Genomic DNA, 15,986 nt, shown 5'->3' on the forward strand with positions numbered 1-15,986 from the left:
ATCATTTCTATTATTAATTATTAAGAATTTTTTGTAGGTTTAAGCTGTGGAGGTAGCTTGTTCGAGCTATGTGTTTCTTCATAAAAGTCCAATTATTATTTTATTGCAATTAATGTGTTTGACTCCTTACTCTGTTAATGTTGATTTAAGAAAATCATTGCATTGATCATTTTCAAGAATATGAAACATGTGAATGGATAACAACAATAGAATTAAAAACCAAGAGATACAACTTCTACAACAAACCTAGAACAATTAACAATGGTAAAGGGTAAAGTTTCTGGCATAATCTTTAAAAACATCAATGCATCATCTTATTAAAAATTATAAATTTCCTCATAAAGCGATAAACTCATCAGCTCATTAAAGTGAATTTCTACATCTCAATATGAACTCAAAACAAAAACTTGCCTATTGTTCAAAATGTGAGGTAATCTTCAACTTAAATATTCATTAAATCTCAGAGTGTTTATAAATAAGTTCAACAAATTATGCATATCACATTTCAAGTAGAGTTAGAATCATAAAACTTGAAGTTAAATCCTCACCCTTGATTGCTCTACTCACCAATTCAATTTTACCCCCAATAATATAAACTTATAAGAAATGGATTGTGTAGAGCCTTGCCTTTCAAAAAATAATTGCTCGTACCTGTATGCTCAATAAAATATTGCATGTGTCAATTTTTAAAATAGATGTTAGAAAGTTCTCAAACCTAAGAGCTACTTTTATTCACGATTACAAACACAATATGTGAACAAACCAACAAAAAAAACCCAATTGTTTTGATTAAAAACACAAAATGCATACCTTGCTTATTATAGATTATTGAACTTCAATATTATATTGACAACATAAGACTTTCATTTACACCAAAACAGAGAACAAATGATCACTAATTAGACAAAAGAAGTATTTTGTTTTGGTTTAGGATATTTGTTTCTATAGAAGTAAGTATTTATAGGCTAACTACATTTATGTGAAGAGAATTTCAAAAGTCAAATTAAACCATATAAGTTGAATAGTCTTGGAAGTTTCAAATGAATGAGATTCATTACTTTGAAGGTGAAAGGGTGTGGGGGTTTCAAATGCATGAGGTGTTGGCAAATTTTTATGGGGGTTTCAAATGCATGAGATTCAAGGAAAAATGCTAGCTTTATAAGTATGTATGATGATATGATGTGCAAGGGTGTGTGTGTGTGTTTTGATATTTGATCATTCATTTTGTAACCTTGTAATTAATCAATCAACCAAAGTACCTATCAAGTTATACTTACACACACACACACACACACACACACACACACATATATATATATATATATATATATATATATATATATGTGTGTGTGTGTGGGGGGGGGGGATTATGCGTGTAAATATAACTCGATAGGCTCTTTGATTGATTACTTTCACGGTTAAAAAACAAATGCTCAAATATCAAAAGACAACATTAGCAATATTAGAAAAACTATCTACCAATACAATGACTATTTTTTCCTCTATATGTAAAAAATATCAAAAGATGATATTAGCAAGATTACAATGAAGACATTAGCAAGATAAGGTGTAGCTATCGACCAATCATAAACAGACACATAAACAGGCATACATGACATCCATAACAAACTGCTCACACTAACATACACCATGGTTAGGAGCACTGAAAGTAGTATACATGATAACCTTTTACCAAATGAGCATAATATGATCTACCTACTACTTCAGTACTAAAACATTTGTCCTTCACTTCGGCATGACTTCTACAAAAGATACTTTGGAGTCTTTGTTTAGCTTTAGATTGGTCACAACATAATCTAAACTTTACATTCTTTCCCTTCGTGACGAGTCCCATATCGTCTGAAGTTATTTACTAAAATGAGCAATACTCAAAAGGGATTTTCGGACTGCTAGCCACTAATTTAGATGATCCATAATCTCTTTTTGTCCTTCTTAGAGTTAGCATCACATGTTACACAAACAATGTGATTTTGAATAGTACCAGTTGGAAATCTCTCCTATCATCTACCCTCGAGAAAGCTTTTGTATTGGGGTGGCAATTCTCAACCAAACGCAAAACCTAACACGAACCCAACCCAAAAATCTATCGGTTTGGGTTAAGATTTTCGACCCGCCAACTCGCCTATTTCATGAGTTAGGTTCGGGTATGTGTTTGTGTTCAAGGTTAACCCAACCAATATATATGATTTTGAAAAAATATTAATATTTATTAATTGGTTGGTATTTGCTTGGAGCATGTCCTAAAAGGCTAGAATCGAGAATCCTAAATCAGTAACACCCTTATTACTTCATAGATCGCCTTTCCTTTGTCTTGTCCTTATCGGCTCACTCCCTTCGTCTGGTCGAATACTCGGCGCCGACGCCGGCGAACACGAGCTCCATCGTCACTATCATACATTTTAGTAATTTGTCACTTTGCCAACAACATTGCTCCATATTCAATGTATATGCTTAAATACTATTTAGTAATTAATTTTAGAGACGTGTATAATCTATATGTGCAAAGTTAATCCGAAACTAACATGCCGGCCCTTTAACCTGAAACTAACCTACTGACCCGCGAACCTGTGAACCTGTATAACTAAACGGGTTATGTGGGTCAGGTCCAAGTTAATGTTTCCAACCTGTAACCAACCAACTTGAATACATATATGGATTGGATTAGGTCAATGTATTTTGATTCGCCAACCCACCAACCCGTGACTCAAACCCAACCCAATTGTCATCCCTACTTTTGTAATAGGTCATTTTTAGGGGTGGCAATACCAACCCGAACCCAACCCAATAAACTACATGTGGGGTTGAGATTTTGAACCCATTTAATTAAATGGGCCAACCTATCTACCTGTTTAATTAAATGGGTTGGGTTAGGGTTGAATTTACTAAGCTGTTTACAACCCACCAACCCGTTTAATATTTTTAAATATTTTTTAATTTATATTTATTTAGTATTATTATTTAGTTGATCATTATATTTTGATTATTTTTATTTATCAAAAATCATCGTTCTTGGAATCCGAGTTGGTAAAATTCATAGTCGAGTAGCATAAAATTTAGAAATTAAACATTTATAATGTTTTATGGTTGTAAACATTTGATTTGTGTTTGTATTATGGCCCTATAAACTTATTGTTCTATTATTTTCAAACTTCAACAATTATTATATCTTTTAAATTGTATGTAATTTTATTTGATGAAATATTTGAATTTTAAAAGGTTTTTTTTGTGAAATTTTAAACGGGTCAACCCGAGTTTAACCTGTTTAGTAAATAGGTTGGATTGAGAAACAATAAACATGTCAACTCGATTTCAACCCATTTACTAAAAAGGTTGGAATGGGTTGAGCATTCTCAACTCGTTTACTTAAACATGTTGAGTTCGATAGAGATTTTCAACCCATTTAATTAAACAGGTTAACCCGTTTATGACCCAACCCAACCCATTGCCACCCCTGCTTCATCATATAAACTATTCCCCAAGGTTTAAGTACAATTTCACCATCTTTGGTCTTTGAGATGTTCTTCTATTTCGTATCAAGGGTAGCAATAGTCATCTTGAATTCCTTCGACAAAAGTATTAGACAAAGCCATTTAAGCATAGTAAAAGTGCACGAAAGATTGCAAATTGTAACACCTTCATCCAGGTATTTTTCCTTTGTACCCTTAGTATGAAATTTAATTGCAAAATTGGTCCCTTGGCTCATTAAGTGAAACGCATGTTGTACCTAGTGCGTTGGGTGTACGGTAGCTTATGTCAGGCGTAAGTAGCTGAGGGTCAAACCCTAATTTTTAGGGTTTGAGCCCTATTTAAACATCATTATCTCATCAAGACCTCTTCCCTCATTAGCCTCTATCTCCCAAATCGTCCCTTGCTGACCCTAATTCATTGTGTGAACATTTTGGGCATGAAAGTGTGTTTTTGGTGACGTTAAATGAAGAAGAAAAAAGTGGAATCATCTTGGAAGTTCAAGGCAACTTGGATCCAGAAGTATCTCACACTCAAGCATCATTGGAAGGTGACCTGTAGAGTCAACAGCTAGAGTTGTGATCTCTTTAGCCATCTTTTCAGATTGTGATGTAAGTTTTCCTCACTATACCCATGAGTCGGAGGCACAAATGGCACCCCAATAGATTATGTATCTTGGTATATTGAATTGATGTTGTGCTGGTTATGCGATAAACTGGTAGATCTATAAACTGGTTATGCGATAAACTGGTAGATCTATATGATTACCAGTGTTTACTGAGTATTTGCTAGATTGGTAGATCAGTCTGATTATTTGTACTTGTTGGTTATTGATTGTTATTTTATATGTCGACATGTTATGGTTTGTTGGGTTGAGGCGGTCCTGCTTTGTGCTGAAAGCTAAGATACCCGGAGCGGCCCGGATAGGATGAAGGCTCGAGAGGCGGACCAGTCAGGCCGAAGGCCCGAAGAGTAGTCTAGATAGGCTGTAGGCCCTGCGAGGCGGTCCAGTTAGGCTGAAGGCTCATATATGCGTATTGTTATCTGTATTGGTTGTGTGTGGTACTTTGAGGGAACTCACTAAGCTTTGACTTACAGTTTAAGTTTTATGTTTCAGGTGCATTAGATGATCGGGAAAAGCTAAGGCGTGATCGTACACATCATTCAGTGACATGTTTTGGAGACGTTATGATACATTGATTTTGAAACATTTGTATTTGATCTTGGGTTCTTATAACTTGGGTTTGATTGAAAACAGTGATGTCTCTTTAATTAAGAATGAAACATTTTTATTGTGATTTTTGGGATGGGGTAAATGTTAATATAGCCCAATTAACTATCGTCATTTATCCGATTTGGTCACTAATTTTTTTTCCCGCAATTGGTCATTAAACTTACAAATTACCTGTCTATTAAGTCACTTTCGTTAGTTTTTAACATATCCTCCGTTAACCAGTTATTATAAATTACACGAATAGTCACTATGATTTCAATTTCTTTGTGGTTGGTCCTACACTAGCACAATTCATCACCGTCATCACCACCCGTCAATTCCGGTAAACGCCGCCCTTCATCTCGGGCAACCCCATTAACCATTATTCTAACATACAATCACTCACAAAAAAAATATCAATCAATTTTAGTTTTTATAAAAAAAATTAATTTCAGCGAGTTTCAATTTAAAAATGCATTTAAAAAAATATATATGTTCATAATCAACATTAAATAAAAATGTAACAATGTTTATTTGCTAAATAAGAAATTAATTACTAATAAGATATTGTGAGTTAATTTTTTCTTACATAGAATGCATAAATACTCCTTGCCTTCACAAATTATATACATGACATGCTTATTTGAATTAGATTATCCGAATGAAATTGTTACACCATGCAACACTAAATACAGTTCACTAACTACCAACGTTTACACTTTTATTTGCGACAAGAACTTCATATTAAAAACTGATCATTTTAATGCAACTATTTCACCAAATAATATTAAATACGCTTTGCAAACTTCTACGATGACCATTTTTTAGTGATCTAGCATATTTTTGATCAGGGATTTAAATGGTTGAAGTTTCTACCAAATGTATCATATTTTTACTTAAAATCAACCGGTAAACTAAACTCTTAAATCAAAAATCATAGGGGTTGCTCGAGGTTAACATTAGTGGGTGCCGGAAGTGAACGGTGGTGGTGCAGGTGATGAACGATGCTGGTAAAGGACCAAACACAAAACAAAATTGAAATCATTGGGACCATTCTTGTAAATTATAATAACTGGTTAACGGAGGATCTATTAAAAACTAACGAAAGTGACTTAATAGACATGTAAATTGTAAGTTTAATGACCTATTGAGCAAACAAATATTTTAGTGACCAAATCGAATAAATGATGATAGTTGATCGGGGTATAGTGATATTTACCCTTTGGGATGTTACACAAATGTTTGTATGTAGTGGTATGGATGTTTTGTAGCGGAGACACCTTTTAGATCAATTTCTTTATATAACATCATATTTGATACCCCATGATTAAGTGAAATACAATATGGTTGGCTTCAAGAAACTTAACCAACATATGATCCTCCATAAGCCGTTATCTACTTAACCTGTGAATTTTGTAGGTATGTTCATTGTAAACCCTCATAAGACTTCACTAATCCACTAAAGAAACACAGGGTTTAAAAGACTTGTTACACGTGCCAAATGCAACCGTGAACCTCAATGCAATTGTAGGTTAGTTTATTTTGTTTATTTTTATGGCATTTAAATCATGTTCATGTGGTTTTTCTTTTTCTTGTTTTAGGCATTTTTTGCATAGCTCAAGGAGTAAAGCTGCCAAGGAGGGGTGTACGTGAAGGAACAAATGCCACAAAACGAGAAATGTTGGAAGTTTAAAAATTGATGCATTTGGAATAAAAAATCAATTTATTTTGGTTTTGTAGTGTCCAACAAAAAATATAGTATTATTCTCTTGTTTTTTAATAAATGATCGTTACATTCAAACATCACGATGTTGAAAATAAAATATATTTTTTTCCAAATAAGGATCTAACTTCACAATTCCGATGTGTCATTATACAACACTAAAATATTTTTACAATAAAAAGATCCCAAACAATACATGAAAATGTGGAAAGTCATAACTGCAGATAAAAAAAAATGTCTTAAAAAGAAATAAAAAGTTGAAGACTTTGGGCCAAAAACTTTACATTAGGCTTCGCACTTCGCAGTGAAGTTGAAGATATTGGGCCAAAAAGGAATAAGAATGATAATTTTTTTTATGTGTTTTATCAACTATTTGTAATGTTATTAACTTATTATTAATGTAAAGGATATAATATCAGTAATCTACGATAAACAGAACATATACCAAATAATCAGAAGGCTTAGAATAAGTCATTATGCATAAACAGATACTATAAACGCTAGTTGAAAGCCTACCTCAAAACTGAATCTTCGCACCATGCTTGCTCTGAGTCCAAATATGGGTGGCAATAAGAAAGATGATTCCCAACCATTACCATTGCAAGGTGTTCTTCATGTTTCAGGTTATTGTTTTCCTTTTCGTGTGTCATGAAACCAAAACTGCACCAGAGAAAACAGAGCTTTGCCATACCTCAAGCCCTTCGGCTTCTTCCCTGCTAACAAAAAGCCTTTCACCACCTCCTTCAATTTTCTTGATTATCCCTCTCTCTGAATCTTCCAATTTATCCATGTAATTTCTTCTGAATGATTCTTCAGCAATCTCCATGTTGTTTTCACCGTTTTGTGCTACTCTAGACCATACTTCTAGTCCACCATCTCTCCCAACAAAGACTTGCTTCCTGTAACAATGGACTATACTGTTGTTTATCCCTCCACTGGTGTTTCTCAAACTTGGATTGGTATCTCTCAAGTATACCCATGGATCATCGCTCAATTTCCGCAAATCTGCCATGGCCAAGTCGCCTGATTTGGAGCAGATTTTACACATAGTACCCTCGCTAACATCGATGCTTACGTCAGCGAAGGAATCCCCAAACCTGCTGCTTCGTCCTGAACCTGGCTCGTTCGTCTCCCAAATCACGCGTGCGGATCGGGGATCCCACAGACGGATGTAACCGGAGAAACCGAAAGCTCCGGATGTTACGGCGTTGGCAGCGAGAATTCCGAGATCATTCACGTATGTTAGGTTTCCAGGAACGATTGATTTCGATGAATTTCCGGATTGACGACCGATTTCTGATGTCACCTGGAGAGTTGATTTGTCGATCGCGAGTACGGAGTTTTCCTTGTGGTGTGAATCGAAGGCAGCGAAAACCGAGTCAGGCGAGTCAGCGATGGCGGTTACTCTAGCTTTGTAGATTCTCGGATCAGTAGGATCGGTCCACTCCACGGAGCCGACTCGACGACCGTTGGCGAAGTTGTAGAAATGAATACCAGAAGCAACATCGCAAGCTATGGCCGCCATTGCGGAAGGTGTAACTTGCCTAATTGAAGTAATCGAGTCAAGATGAGTCCGTACAGTACCGGCGTGCGTTAAGTTCCAATCATAGACAGAGATCTGACCGCCGTGCGCTATCCACACCGAACCATCATCGATGGTTGTAAAGGCGGAAACCACGCCATCGGAAGCAGGTCGTATTGTGGCGACGACAGAGGCATCGATACCAGAAAGTGGATTAGGAAGCATAGCGGACTTGAGCTGTGATTCGATACCGTAATATGACGCTTCATCGGAGAGCTCTTGGTCAGTGAACCGGCGGGAGGTTGACGGAAGGCGATTGGTGCGGAGGAGGGATAGAAGGACAGAGAATATCTCAGGATCTCGGTCAATAAACACTGGATTTGAAGACTGTACCTGGCGGTTGGAGAGGGCAGCTAGGAGCGAATCTGGGCCGCCGGAACGGAGGGTGGAGATGGTGGTCTCGAAGAGCTTCCCGCCGACGTTTAGCTTGATGCGGTCAGTGAGGGTAATATTGGAAAGTCCGTCCTCCATTTAAATTCAGTGGCAGCTACTGATTCCCGATTTTGGGAGTTGGGTTATGGAGCATAGGCTATTTTAGGCCGACTCTGATGTACGTTTTTACGAAATTAGCCTCAATATTTTTGCTATCTTGGTACAACTTCCCCCTTTAGATTGCCATTGTCGATAACTTCGACCCCTAACATTTTATATAAATAAGTATGTTATACAATATAGACCGATTAACCTTGTGGGTTGTATGTATAAGACTCTTTCAAAGGTGCTTGCTAATAGGTTTAAGATGGTTCTTGATAAAACTATAAGCTTTGAACAAACAACTAATGTAGAAGGTAGAAACATTTTAGACGGGTCTCTTTTGTTTAATGAAGTTTACTCATGGACTAAGAGATTGAAGAAAAAATCCTTGATTTTCAAGGTTGATTTTTGACAAAGCCTTTGATCCTTTGAGCAGATTTTTAGACTTGCTTATGGAACCGGTAGAATTTACATGTAAATGTAGAAGATGGATAAGGGGCTGCCTTTTCTCAAGTAGAGTCTCATTGTTAATTAATGGTGCTCCCACGAAAAAATTCAACATTAAAAGAGGGGTTAGACAATGTGATTTGTTGGCTCCCTTTTTTTGTTATTGTTATGGAGGGGCTTCATATTTCTATGAAGACGACATGTGAGCTCCATCAGTTTAGAGGTATATCCCTTCCGAATTGTAATATATCTTTGTCCCACCTTATGTATGTCAAAGACGTCACTTTTATTGTTGAGTGGTAGTAAATCAACTTTGTTAATTTGAATAGGTTGCTTCGGTGTTTTTATCTAGCCTCCGCTTTGAAGGTGAATTGACACAAAAGTAAAGTTTTTGATGTGAGGGTTAGCAACTTGGAAATTGATAGACTTGCTTGCTAGTATTTTGAAATGTGAATCTGCCACCTTTCCGTTTATTTATCTTGGGCTCCCGATGGGAGCCAACATGAAATTAGCCAAGCATTGGAATCAGATTATTGAAAAATTTCAGATAGAATTGTCTACATGGAAAGCTAAATGCTTATCTTTTGGAGGTCGTCTTACTCTTGTTAAATAGGTTCTTAACAACCTTCCTATTTACTATTTCTCTTTAGTTCGGGCTCCTAAGAAAGTAATTGACTTTCTTGAAAATATTAGAGGAAGATTTTTATGGCGAGGCGATGAAGACAAAAGGAGAATTCATTGGGTTGCTTAGGAGGTAGTTATCAAACCTAAAGAGAAAGAGGGTCTTGGAGTAGGAGTCTCGATGCGGCGAATTTAGCCTTTCTTTCAAAATGATAGTGGCGTCTTAAATTTGATTATGATTCTTTTTGGTTCTCTTGCATCAAGTCTATTCACGAGCTTAAATTAGTGGATGTGAAACCATTAGCTAAAAGATCTTTTAAAGGTGTTTGGTTCCATATCTCTCAAATCGAATCAAAGTTTGAAGATAAAGGTATTAATTGGGCTAACGTTTTTATTAGAAAGGTTGGTATAGGTGACAAAACTCACTTTTGGAAGGATGTATGGTGTTGTAATGTTTTGTTGAAAGATAGATGTCCTAACCTCTATGTGATTGATTATAATGAAGATTGTTTGATCATTGAGCAGGTTATTCTTGGGAGTAAAATGGATACTCAATGGAATTGGGAGTGGTCAAGACCTCTTTATAGGGGTCGTGAAACTAATCAGTTTTATGCATATTAGTTTGCTTGCGTAATTTTCAGTTTTCAGGAGGTCGGATAAATGGCTATGGAAAAATGAAGAGAATGGTGAGTTTGATGTGAAACAAGTGAGACGTCTCTTGGATATAGAAGTGGAGAGTAGCAGCAGCTCTTTTAAGTGGGTTAACTGTATTCCGATCAAAATCAATTGCTTTGTTTGGAGATTGAGTAAAGATAGAATTCCCAATTTCACCAATCTTTCTAAGAGAGGAATGGTTGTTTCTTCTACATCATGCCTATTCTGCAAGTTATTGGATGAGATCGTTGATCCTGTTTTCTTTGCATGTTTCTATGCTTCAAAGTTGTGGAGTTGGTTAATTTTATGGTCCTCCTCGTTGCAAGGTCTTCCTTCCTCCTGTTCAAATCCGGTGGAGTTGTTGAAGGCGAACACATGTAAAAAAAATGTTTAAATTTGCATTTAGCTCTCGTTTATACTACCATCTGGACAATTTGGAAGGCTCTGAATGCTTTAGTGTACTGGAATGAGAGGAAAGTTGTTATTCTTCTTGCGGATGACATTAGCATTACTACTTTTAATTGGGTTAAGAATAGATCCAAACTTCGTCTTTTTGTTTGGTCGGTTTGGTGTATGTCTCCTATTTCAAACTTATTTTTGTAATTTGGCTTGAGCTATTCTCTTAAGTCCCTTTTTAATGCTAATGTGTTGCATGTTGTTCAAAAACAACTTATATTTTATTTCTAATAACCCAAAGCATATATCTACATGGAGTATGTTTTGGGAGGCAAATTGAAGGACTTTGCAAGCTAGATATATCTCGATAACATATGTTAGGTTATTCTGTTGGATTAGTGTCTAAGTCCATAACTATATTTGGTACGTACTTGACCCAGTTAAGCATGTTCGTTTTGGGTTGCCTTCACCAAAGCAACTGGACAGGATGATTTATAAAGAAAGAGGATATTGTGGTTTATTAATATATTATAAGAATAATATATTAAAAGAGAAATCATATTTGTTTAATTAATATTAGTTAAATAATTAATTAAAAATTATTTATTGTGACTAAAAGAGATTTAATTAAATAAAGGGGACTGGAACTGCAATTATAAGATAATTGATTTTGGGGTAAGAATCCTTATGGATTAGGGCATGGACGAAATTGAGGTGGAGTCCATCTTGAATTCGTCCACGGGGGCCTTATTCTGGAAGGTTCTGTGGACTGCTTAAGGCCTAAGCTATCCAATCAGGGTTTTGACTAAAACCCTAGCAACTCAAGTATAAAAGGACCCCTAAAGCATCGGAATTTGGCCACTTGATCCCTTGGAAGCTTGGAGCTGAATTCTAGCCTCTCATCCTCTCTCCTAAACATCATCCTCTTGCCTTGGTGTTTGTAAGCCATTAGAGGCATCACATTTGAGGTGCTTGGTTCTCGTAAGCTTTGAAGATTCAAGTTTCATACTACAATCAAGAGGTAATATTCTTACTTGGTTATTTATATAGATCTCAAGTTTTGTAGTATGCTAGATTAGGGTATTCAAGTCTTGGATGAATTGCATGTACAATAGAGAAACCTAGATCCAAGCTTTAAGGTTTTGCATGAGCACATATGATTGTTCTTTTGTATAAAACCCATCAGTGGTATCAGAGCCTTGATTGGTTTCTGTTGTATTTGATGTTTGTATGTCATTCATGCTTGAAAATCGATTTTTTGGTCTTCTTCCTGACAGACTCGTCGAGTCCCAAAGTGAACTCGCCGAGTCAGATGAACTCGACGAGTCTAAAAGGGGACTCGGCGAGTCGGGCTGTCAGACAAAGGGAATTTCGGGATTTTATGCCTATTTTGCTGTGGGATAGTTACCAAAACATTTTAATTGATAAAATACGAATTTTATTGATATTGTGTGATTATCCTTGCCAAAATAAAAGATAATTTCAAATTAATTGAATAATTATTTCCGTATATGATAAAATTTGATTATTTGAATTATTTGATCAATTTTCTTGCATGAAATTGGATTAGGTCAAAATTAGATAATCACCAAAAATTAATTGTTAATTGTTTATTTGAATTTTGATCTAGATGGTTTTGAAATGTTTCAAAACTTGCCCTCAAGTTTTGGAATTTAATTTTTGGATTAAAAGTTTAGTTTTGAAATAGTTAAATTCCAAACCTTAGAATTTTACAAGTTTAAAATTCACCCTATACTATTATAATATTATAAGAATAATTATTATATATGTATAAGATAAATGCTAGTCTTACCGTTAGTAGGCCTCATTCACGAAGCCGGTCTATAAAGGGGGGGGGGGGGTATAAGGTTATTGCCTATAAAATGGCCGTTTAATGGGTGTCCACTCTCACCCACCGCTTCCTTGATTGGTGAATGGTCGTTAGCCGAACGGGTAGGATAGGGAAACCAATTCCTCATTAAAAGTATAATGATTAATAAAGTAACTAAATGTTTTTATAAAATCCTCAATCTTAGTTACTTTAGGAAAAATGTGAATTTGATGCTATTCCATGGAATTACACTTTATACCCTTGCTAAGACGTTAGTGGAGCGTGTGTGGTTAACCGACACACTAATTTGGCTTTAAGCAAAGGTGGCAAAGGGTGACTCGTTGTTTGTCATAGATCAATGGAGCGTGTGTGGCTAACCGAAACATTGATTAGGTGACTGTAACATCGAGGGCACCAAGTACATTTGCATGGTTATTCACACCCTATTTGTGATCCTCGGTATCCCAGTCACAAACTTGAGGGGCATATCGAGATTTAAACATGCCATTGAAAAGTTCAATGAATCTCAAAAGGATCTAGGAATTTCAATACATTTAAAACTTAGTTGTTTTGTTTTTCATGGTGGAAATTAGTGAATCTTCATTCACTTGCCTTCAAATCATTTGCAATTTAAATTACGGCATCCCTCTTTTAAGTTGTAAATAATGTTGTTGGATCCTAGCCCTATTTTTTCATTTGGGTGTTTAATTGGGGATTCTTATCTAATCAAACTTTGTCTATTTTCCTTTTCAGATGTCTAACTCAAACAACAACAACGCTTCAGGCCCAACCTCATCCGACTCGTTCTCACTCATGAACTTGTGTGGGAGGGTGATCTTTGATGGGACCAATTTTACTGATTGGATCCGGAACATCCAAATGGTTAGCCGCTACGAGGATAAGGAGTATGTCCTCGATAAGGAGCTGAAGGAGGTGAACGTCAACACTGCTACTCCCGAGGAGATTGCTGCCTTCGAGGCCCACGAGCGAGATGCTACGAAAGTCCATTGCATCATGCTCGCGATAATGACTACAGAACTCCAGAAGTCCTACGAGGACTACTATCCGTACGAGATGCACCAGGATTTGCTGGACCGGTACCACCAGAGTGCCAGACAGGAGAGGCACGAGATCATAACTTCAATAATCACGACCAAGATGAGGGACGGAGAGTCTGTCACTGCTCATCTACAGAAAATGCAAAGGTATGTCGACCGCCTGCTGAAGTTAAATGTTAACTTCGATGAAGAGTTGTCGATTGATATCATTCTTCATTCGCTGCCACCCTGCTTCAACCAGTTTCGCATGACCTACCACATGAACAAAGAGGAGGTCAGCTTAAGCAAGCTTCAAGGCTTGTTGAGGATGTTGGGTTTTGAGCATTCTAACACTCCTAAGGTGTACATGCAACCCTAGAAACCTTGGATCTATGTTTTACTAAGATACATGCAAAATTGATTTTCCAAGGTTCTTATCCTATCTAGCATAACATGGGTAACTTTTAAACATAAATACTAGAAGAAGAACATACCTTTTTGTGGTTTGGATTCCTTGAGAACCTTGTGAGCCTAGCACCTCAAGTGTGATGCCTCAAATGTCTCACACAACACCACAACACTTGGAATGACCTTGAGAGAAGTTTACTTACACCTCAAAATCGGCTAGCCCTCTATCTTGTACAAGTAGTGCCGATTTTGCTAGACTACGGGTCTTTATATAGTTGTGGCACAAGTAGGGTTACACCATGTAAGCCCTAATTGTCATGGCTTTCCATATTCCATGATCCATGGGTTTGTAATCTCCATGGAGCATCCATGGAGCACCTTATGGATTTAGCCCAATCCAATAAACCATGGATCATTAGCCCACTATAAAAGAATAGATGATTTACACAATCAACCCCATATATTTAATTAGTCTCTTTTTTATCACTTAATTAATTCCAAATTAATTCTTTGATCAATACTAATTAAATAATATTATTAATATATTAGAACTTATAATATATTAATAAACCTTAAGTGTCCTTTCTCTCATTTAGTCTATCCAAGTGTTGCAATGCTATGCAACCCAAATGGACCATGCCAACCGGGTCAAGTACTTCCCAGAAATAGTTATGAACTTAGACACCTAATCCAACAGAGGACTGCTGAGAGCAACCTCAAGGATAAATCTGTTGCATCAACTCCCGCTACTGCTGCCCCAGTTTTGGCGATTGGGCAAGGAAAGGGTAAGAAGAGGAAGGCTCCCTCAAAGAGCCACCATAAGGGAAAGTCCCGTGATGGCACCTCTTCTAGTGGAACCAAGGCTAGTCCCGCTGCACCCACCTCCAACCCAAAGGATGCAGAGTGCTACTACTGCCATGAGAATGGGCATTGGAAACAAAGTTGCCCGAAGTATCTGCAAGATATCAAGGATGGGAAGATCAATCCGTCCTTCGCAGGTATTTACACTATTCAATCTAACAACTCATCGCATGCTATTTCTTGGGTACTTGATACAGGATGTGATTTTCACATTTGTTCTGATTTGCAGGGCCTAAGAAGAAGTAGGGATGTGGAGCATGGGAAGATAAACTTGATCATGGGAACAGAAGATCGTCGCCTGTCACCAAGATTGGAGTTTACTCTTTAGTTCTTAGTAATGGATTAGGACTAGATTTGAATAATTGTTGCTATTCGCCAGAAATGACAAGAAACATCATTTCTTTTTATGGTTTGTATAGACAAGGATTTAGATATTCATTTGATAATGAAAAGGGGTCTATTAATGCTTATTTTAATGGTGTTTTCTATTTTGAAGCATTGCCTTGTAATGGAATATATGAAACTGTGATGGTTGTAGACAACTTAGGAAATGATGTGTTGCATATTGACTCTTTCAATAGTTTGGACAAAGCATGCTTGTGGCATTGTCGTCTTGGACATGTCAACAAGAAACACATAGCCCAACTCCAAAAGGATGGAGTGTTGGGTCATTCGACCTTAGGGACGATGACGTGTGCGAGTCTTGTTTACTTGGAAAGATGACCAAATCACCCTTCACTGGTACTTGTGAAAGGAGTGAAGGTTTATTGGATCTCATACACACCGATGTGTGTGGGTCCTTTAGATCCACCACAAGGGATGCAAGCCGCTTCTATTTGACTTTCACTGATGATTATAACAGATATTGGTATATTTACTTAATCACGAACAAGTCAGAAACCTTTGAAAAGTTCAAAGCATTTAAGCAAGAAGTGGAGAATCAGTTGGGCAGGAAAATCAAGATGCTTCGATCCGATCGAGGTGGAGAGTACCTTAGTCTTGAATTCCACGACTACCTCAAGGAATGCAGAATCGTTTCACAATTGACGCCACCTAGGACACTGCAGTTAAATGGTGTAGCTGAGAGGCGAAATCGAACCTTGCTAGAAATGGTTCATTCCATGATGAGTCGTGCTTCGCTACCTATCTCATTCTGGGGGTATCCCTTAGAGACTGTCGCCCATATCCTTAACTTAGTCCCTACAAAGAAGGTTGCCAAAACACCTCACGAGATGTGGACAGGGAAATCTCCC

At 36.9% G+C, this 15,986-nt stretch overlaps 1 protein-coding gene across 2 annotated transcripts; it reads right to left on the bottom strand.

Annotated features, from left to right (window-relative positions):
• Window positions 1–431: 431 nt before the first annotated feature.
• Window positions 432–8,541, bottom strand: LOC145141322 (BTB/POZ domain-containing protein). 2 transcript variants are annotated; one of them, XM_079074612.1, is made up of 2 exons: window positions 6,939–8,541; window positions 432–651 (listed from the first exon to the last, which is right to left on the bottom strand). In XM_079074612.1, exon 1 carries the CDS (start codon window positions 8,473–8,475, stop codon window positions 7,069–7,071), a length of 1,407 nt encoding a protein of 468 aa, XP_078930738.1. In that variant the 5' UTR covers window positions 8,476–8,541; the 3' UTR covers window positions 432–651; window positions 6,939–7,068. The 2 variants fall into 2 exon arrangements, with proteins under 2 accessions (XP_078930738.1, XP_078930739.1); XM_079074613.1 differs by lacking the exon at window positions 432–651 and adding an exon at window positions 5,519–6,103.
• Between the last annotated feature and the right edge of the window lie 7,445 nt (window positions 8,542–15,986).

This window comes from Lactuca virosa, chromosome 9 (assembly GCF_052849685.1).
Source record: "Lactuca virosa cultivar CGN04683 chromosome 9, Lactuca_virosa_CGN04683_v6, whole genome shotgun sequence".
Taxonomy (NCBI): Eukaryota; Viridiplantae; Streptophyta; class Magnoliopsida; order Asterales; family Asteraceae; genus Lactuca; species Lactuca virosa.

Bases quoted from the DNA above. Each gene is read 5' to 3' on its own strand.
- LOC145141322 (XM_079074612.1), bottom strand. From the start codon at position 8,475: ATGGAGGACGGACTTTCCAATATTACCCTCACTGACCGCATCAAGCTA.